Source organism: Brachyhypopomus gauderio, chromosome 13 (assembly GCF_052324685.1).
Source record: "Brachyhypopomus gauderio isolate BG-103 chromosome 13, BGAUD_0.2, whole genome shotgun sequence".
Lineage (NCBI taxonomy): Eukaryota > Metazoa > Chordata > Actinopteri > Gymnotiformes > Hypopomidae > Brachyhypopomus > Brachyhypopomus gauderio.
The window spans coordinates 1,536,813-1,544,222 of record NC_135223.1 but is presented as its reverse complement, the minus strand read 5'-3'; the positions used below and the strand labels follow the sequence as shown (position 1 = coordinate 1,544,222).

Here is a 7,410-nt window from a genome sequence, read left to right as displayed (position 1 = left end):
CACGGCGACTGGGTTGCCCTATACGTGCTCTTATGGCTCCGCAGCCTCACTGATGCTCAACTAGACACATCAGAATGACATCAGAGCAAATGCCCTCACACACACAGAGGACGCAAGAACAGACCTGGGATCAGAGAGGAACACCTCACCTGGGTTCAGGCAGGAACACCTCACCTGGGTTCAGGCAGGAACACCTCACCTGGTATCAGACAGGAACACCTCACCTGGGTTCAGGCAGGAACACCTCACCTGGTATCAGACAGGAACACCTCACCTGGGTTCAGGCAGGAACACCTCACCTGGGTTCAGACAGGAACACCTCACCTGGGTTCAGACAGGAACACCTCCACCTTCCACACAACCTCTGACTGGAGGGAGGTGGCAGTTTTCTGCTGACCATGACAGGTTTTGTGCTAATCAAGAACAACAGCATTTTCAACATTTCAACAACAATACAACAATTTTAAAAGAACCCAACCACACCCTGACACATTTCACTTAGCAAAACATCAGGTGGAAGATATACACATCTGTCTAAATATATATAAAGTTTCAGTACTAAACATACTAAGTACTAAAACATACAAAAGGAAAATTAAGCTGTTCTATTTTTTTTAAATACACCTATTAAAAATTAAAAATAACAAATGCTTGTGTTTGAAGTATGATGTGATTATGCCATGCTTTGCTGGCTCATAGTTATACTGTAAACAGATGTATCAGAGATTTATGACTAGATTTCTCAGCATTATGCACCAAGCTATGCAGGGGTGCATACATCTGGAAACCTGTAATTCATGACAAAAATGACTTTGTTTTGACCAAAAAGATTTGTTTTGAATGTTGGATACCACCAACAGTGATACCAGAGTGGCATTTTGGTGGGAATTTCTCCACTGGTGAATTTCAGGTTTAGCAGATGTCAAATATGTCACATAATACAAAGCACTCCATGGTTGCATTGGAAAAAAAACTAAAAGTAATTCTAATGCTTTTTTATCTTAAGGACTTCTATATATAATATATAACATTTATTAATCATGTTTCCAAGGTTCCACATTGATCTTCTCATTATGAGCACATCGACTCACTTCATGTATTTGACAAAGGCGCCCTCAAGTGGGCAAATATATGTATTGGCTTTTTAGCAGCCTACCCAAATCATTAGCTTAGTAATTTAAATGATTTAGTAGCATCACGCAGGAATTGCACCTCACTTCATCATACGTTGGTCAATATTTGCAGACTCTCTAAAGAAAAAAAAAACAAATTTTATTTTTCACTAAAGTTGCAGAATATCCCAATAGCAGACCATGTGAGAACATGTAACATGTAACAACAGAAAAAAAAACATTTTTTGTTAAATATGGCATTTTTAATAGCTCACAAAAAGTAATACATGAGTAACATCCACTCAATAACTGATATGATCAATCCGGCCTACATCAGAGGGCATCTGAAACCAGAACAGAACCAGAACAGTCTTACTCCAACAGATAAACACACATTCCTGTAATCTGTCCCGAGTCCTCCATATAGGACGCACGTCCCTAACCTACGACTGCCTCTCGGCTAAATCACGAACGTTTTTAAGCGTTTTTTGCGGGATTTCGAATTTTTCAGCATGTGCCAGAGCAGGGCGGCGGGTCTGGCGAACACCTGTCCGCAGACGCAGGGGAACGTGTTGCGGCACTGCCGGCGCGGCCCGGCGCCGAGCCCGTCCGGCCCGTGGCGACCCAGCCGCCGAGTCCCCTGGAAGGTGCGTCCGCAGGCGGCGCAGACGTAGCGCACGGCCTCGGCGTGCTGCACCTGGTGTCTCAGCAGGTGGAGAAGCCGCTGGAAGGCCCGGCCGCACGCGCACCGGTGCCGGCGCGGGCCGCGGTGCCGGTAGCGATGGCGCACACCTAGCGACGGTTGCCTAGAGACGGCCCCACACTGCCGGCAGGGGAAGACGGCCTTGGAGCGCCAGGACTGGTGCAAGCGCTTCTGCAGCGCCAGCTCCTGGCTCTGGTTCACGAACATGGCCACGATCTTCAGGGGACCCTGGGACGGGGGAGGGGCCAGGAGAGTAGGGGAGGGGCTTGAAGGGCCGGCAGGGCTCGGAAGTCGTGGGGCGGAGCAAGAGGGGGAGGGGGCCACGCCGGATAGAGGAGCAGGAGCAGAAGTGGGACAGAGACCATGAGGAGCAGGAGGAGGGCGAGGAGGAGGACCAGGGGCGGGACCAGGGGCGGGACCAGGGGCGGGACCAGGGGCGGGACTACGAGTGGGACCAGAGGCGAGACCAGTGGCGGGAACAGGGGCAGGACCACAGACGGGGACAGGAGTTGGGCCAGGAGCAGAGAAGCATAGCACAATTGGTCTCATAGGTCTGGCAAGCGGCAGATTCTTGAGGGGCGGGGTCTTCGGCCCATTGGCAGAAACGAGCATGGGTGCGGGAAACTGGACAGGGGTGGGAGAGAAAGACACGGACACCGTGGTGGAGGCACTTTTCCTGCCCTCCTTCAAACCGCGAAGCATCTCAACCTCCACCGTCTCCCGCTGGCCAACCTCGGGCTCCGACACATTCAAGGATGCTGCAGTGTCTGATTTATTGTTATTTACATATAAAGTTTCACTACTGCTGGTTTTGACATGGTCCATAGTTTCCTGGGTAGAACCCTGTATGCCACGCACACGCTCGGACAGAGCAGCAGGCGTCGGGAGGGTCTGCCTGTTAAAGTAATTATGATCAAACTTACGCATTTGCAGCGGCAGGGGCGGGATCTTTGGCCCATTGGCAGAAACGAGCACGGGTGCGGGAAACTGGACAGGGGTGGGGGAGAAAGACACGGACACCGTGGTGGAGGGGCTGCAGGGGGGGATGCGCAGAGCCACCCTGGACTGCTGGGGTTGGATGGGCACGCCCGCGGGGCCGAGAACGGACGCCATCAGGGGGGGCGTACAGCCGGGCGGGTGGGCAGGGGGACCGGCGGGAGCTGGCCCATGCTGGGACATGACGACGCCTTGGAAAACCATTTGAGCTGGAGGGGGGGCCGGCGTGTGCACTTTGACCTGCGACTGCGTTGCTACGTTGAGGTGTATCGTCTCTGCCCTCGTAACGGGAGACGAAGGGGTCCCTGAGCTCTGCACCCCTTTTAAAACCAAACCAGTCACCTTCTGCTCATTATTCAGTGACAAAGTGGCCATTACTTGCATCGGCACTGACTGATTAGTGGACAAGGAAGGTTTGTTGGGCAATACAGGCAGCGAGGAATTCTGAACCGGAAGTTTCTGACCCGGGTTAACGATGGCGTTGTTGGTGAGCAGGATGGTGGGAAAGGCCCGGTCCCCGGTGCTGAGCGGAGCCTTGCGAGCCCCTCCGCCGGAGGACGGAGGCACAAAATTCAGAATCATCAGGGGCAGATTTTTGCCCCTGCCTGCGTGCTTGGTGGGGGCTGGTGGCGGTGGTGCGGGAGGCGCCTTGGGCCCGCTGCAGCACACGTGCCTGGTGAAGATGTTGTGGTCGTTAAAGATGCGCATGCAGCTGGCGCAGACGTACTTGGTGGACGGGTGCTTCTCCGCCTGGTGTTTCAGCAGCTGCTCTTGGCTCTCTTGCGCGAGGCCGCACTGGCAGCACGTGAGCTGCGGCTCGCACTGGCACCGCCCCCCGACCCCACGGGGGCCTCTGAAGAGACCGCAGGAGGAGCAGAGCGGCTCAGGGGTCGCGGTGGCGAGGGGCTTCTGGCCCACGACGGCGCACGCACGCTTACGTCTGCCGCGCGTAGCTCTCGACCTTTTGCCTTTGCACCTCCGCGGAGCGTCGTCCCCCGAGGAGTCGCTGCTGGACCCGACGGAGTCTTTATCGGAATGCAGATCCTCCTCGGGGGTGTACGCAGAGTCGCCCGGGGGCAACGAGTCGCCATCGCTGCTCGCCACGCTGAACTCGTCTTCTTCCTTCACAGCTTCCTCCTGAATCGGGCCTTGTTCCCAAGAGCATTTCTCGTAGTCCTCCTCCACTTGGACGAGCAGCTCCGTGGGAGATGACACAGAAGCACTTTTCCTGCCCTCCTTCAAACCGCGAAGCATCTCAACCTCCACCGTCTCCCGCTGGCCAACCTCGGGCTCCGACACATTCAAGGATGCTGCAGTGTCTGATTTATTGTTATTTACATATAAAGTTTCACTACTGCTGGTTTTGACATGGTCCATAGTTTCCTGGGTAGAACCCTGTATGCCACGCACACGCTCGGACAGAGCAGCAGGCGTCGGGAGGGTCTGCCTGTTAAAGTAATTATGATCAAACTTACACGCTCCCAGCAGCAGGTGATCTCTGCCTGGGGAGTCTCGATCTTCGATCTTCATCTCCTGCTCCTCCTCCTTCAAGTACTTCACATCCATCTCCTCGTTCTCGACAATAGCCTCCTTTACATCTTCCTCCTCCTCGCCCTCCTCCTCCTTCAGGTGCTTCACATCCATCTCCTCATTCTCAACAATAGCCTCCTCTACATCTTCTTCCTCCTCCTCATCCTCCTCCAGCTTCTGGTCTGCCGGCGAAGGCGTCAGAGCATCAGGTGCGCGCACCTCCATCCCCTGCGTGTGCTTCTCCATGTGTCCGTTCATGTGCCAGGTGGTACGGAAGGCCACACCGCACCTGCTGCAAAAGAGGCGGTGCCCAGAGTGGGAGTCCAGGTGGAGAGCCAGCGAAATGACGCGGGGGAACGTCACCTGGCACAGGTGACAGCGCACGTCGGACTTGTGCACGGCGAAGTGCTCGATCAGGTGGGCCAGGAACGCGAAGCGCCGGCCGCACACGCAGCAGACACAGTCTCCGACGCCTCCGCCGAGCACCTGCGACGCGACACCATCCTCCTCCTCGCTGGAGTCTCGCGGATCGTAATGCTTGGGAACAACCCAGACAGCGCCCTAAAACAGAAAGAAGACTGTTATTAAAATTATGAACAGCTAGTTTGTGGATACAGCAGAATTTAACTTAATTTAATTTAAGTTTACAAAAAAAAAAAAAACCACAAAAGTTGTGCCTAAAACATGAAAAATAGATAAAATGTAGATATTGCATGACTATCAACTATTTTTTTTCTCTCACACTGTGCATGGATGTTTGGATTTAATCTGAGCTTGATTGGCTTGGCTAATACAGGTCGTGGCTTTTTGAAACTTGTATGTATTTCCACACTGACTTGAGCACGATGGCCAGTATCGTCTCCGTCCTGCTGTAATTCAAGTTCGGCACCAACTACTTGCGCGCTCTCCTCCCAGACGATTTCCATGGCAACCTTGCGCACATTCTGCAGCTGAGACAGCGTGATGAACACAGCAAACTAGAGTCAACATTTCATATATCATTCACAAAAGTGCCTTTTAATAGAGGTTTATAGCGCAGTATTTAAGTAATGGACTGCGAGGTCTCAAGTGATCAATTCATAAGCTTCATAACCATAAACATGCCAACAAACTTGTATCTGAACTTCTGAAGGCGTTTGAATCGAAAATGTAAGTCGGTTTTTAAAAAGAAATTGGAAACATACATTTTAATCTGTCTTGTTGGGTCTGGCAGGCCTGTTTTAAACTTTCTTATCTAGCTAGAAAACAGGCGCCGGTGAGAGTGACCTGCACCTCCTACCTGAGGCACGGGGCAGACGGCATGCCGGGAAACCGAGGCACCGCCCCTTCATTAAAGCACCTGGTGCTGCTGTCCTCGCGAACTCCTCAGACGCCTTTTCTCGTGTTTTTCAGAAATAACATTTTTTTTCTGCACGTTTTTATGAGATCATTCTGTGTTTGTGATCTGCGCATGCGCAACTCACCGACTAGTTACGCTTTTTCCGGTTTGTACTGCGCAGGCGTTGGTCCGTCAGTTAACTCGATCCGATTGGCAACCGTGTGGTTAATGGTTCCTAGTGACTGTTTCCTGTTTGCAGTCACGTGCCTCGATGTTCCGTACATTCTTTAAATACCTCAATATTCTTCAATTACAGTCTATTAAAAATGACCAACAATTAGTAATGTGGGTCTGCTAACAAATCATTACAACAAGAGGAACTGCAATGCATGCACTGTTGAACTGGGTTGTTTACTTGGGTTGTTTACCTTGCTGTTTAAGGGTGGAGCTTATTCTGTCAATTCCTCATTTTTTTATTTCCTTAAGCCATCAGAACAGGTACCTAACTTATACACAGAGCAGGACAGTGAATCACTTGATTGTCACTCAGGGTTTCCCTAGTATCTAAACAAACAAAACACTTAAGTAAATGTAAATAAATGTGCCATATTTTGTCAATTGTGATTTTTCAACAATCGAAATTTGTCCTCCGCTTTTTACCCATCTGTGCAGTTAGAACACACACACACACACACACTAGTGATTACTAGGGGGCTGTGGATCACACGTGCCCAGAGCGGTGGGCAGCCCTAGCCCGGCGCCCGGGGAGCAGTTGGGGTTAGGTGCCTTGCTCAAGGGCACCTCAGTCATGGCCTCAGGTCAGGGAATCGAACCATCGACCCTCCGGTCACAAGACCAGTTCCCTACCACCAGACCATGACTGCCTCATAAGTTAGAAGTTACAGGTCAGTGCTTGGAAATTTTGTTGTTTTTGAAACTCCATCAGAGATTCATTGTGTACCCCAAAGTATTTATTTTTGAAAAAGCATTTGCCTAGTCTGCATTATAGCTATACCCTGCAAATGATTGTCTAGGCTAGTTTATGAAGAGTCTAAACAGTTACAATGAGTGAAATCAAAAATGTGAATTTTAAATTGCACAGTATTATGCAAAAAATGGCTAGAGTATCTGCATGCTGCAACATGGAAACATGGAAAATGCAACACACAGACACCACTACACAAAAACAGTAACAGGAATAAGTCTTAATACTTTGTTTTGTATAGCCTACTTCTCAAAAATCTATAGGCTACTGGTGTTTCATGCCAGGCATCTGGGCCTGACACACCTCCAGCTGTGCCTTTTTAACTTTTGTATGACATATGAGCACCAGCAGCAAAACTGCTATATCCACAAAAAAAGTATGTTTAGTCTATAGAGACTGATAAGGGATTTGTTTAAACTGAAATGGAAAACAGAACAGAGCCACTATCCACTGTACGTAGAGAGATGTGATACGTTTCTTTCACACATTTGCATTATGACAACAGAATAAAATCCCTCGACCACAGAAGACTGTAAGCAAAGCACAAAGGCTAACTCAACACACCGCTATGTGGCTATGAAACCCAAGTATTTAAAAAAGCCTCATTTCACATAAAGTAGCTTTATACCTCATTTAAAGCAAGTGAGCTTTTTAAAATGCAGACGGTATACATGTTGAATACATCTGTTTTTCCCATTCCAATTTCAGCTCCACAAAGTGCTAGAAAAGATTAGCAAGATCCCCCCCTAACACTGGGGCCTGTGGT

At 50.1% G+C, this 7,410-nt stretch overlaps 1 protein-coding gene across 2 annotated transcripts; it reads right to left on the bottom strand.

The window, feature by feature from the left end:
* Positions 1 to 1,182: 1,182 nt before the first annotated feature.
* LOC143473882 (uncharacterized) lies at positions 1,183 to 5,825 on the bottom strand. 2 transcript variants are annotated; one of them, XM_076971058.1, is made up of 3 exons: positions 5,621 to 5,825; positions 5,178 to 5,291; positions 1,183 to 4,902 (listed from the first exon to the last, which is right to left on the bottom strand). In XM_076971058.1, the coding sequence occupies exons 2-3, from the start codon at positions 5,265 to 5,267 to the stop codon at positions 1,573 to 1,575; spliced, it is 3,420 nt and encodes a 1,139-aa protein (XP_076827173.1). In that variant the 5' UTR covers positions 5,268 to 5,291; positions 5,621 to 5,825; the 3' UTR covers positions 1,183 to 1,572. The 2 variants fall into 2 exon arrangements, with proteins under 2 accessions (XP_076827173.1, XP_076827174.1); XM_076971059.1 differs by having other exon boundaries at positions 5,526 to 5,636.
* Positions 5,826 to 7,410: the final 1,585 nt, after the last annotated feature.

Coding starts and splice junctions, on each gene's coding strand:
- LOC143473882 (XM_076971058.1), bottom strand. CDS start 5,267: ATGGAAATCGTCTGGGAGGAGAGCGCGCAAGTAGTTGGTGCCGAACTT. Junction 4,903..5,177: donor ATACTGGCCATCGTGCTCAA/GTCAGTGTGGAA, acceptor TTTCTGTTTTAG/GGCGCTGTCTGGGTTGTTCC.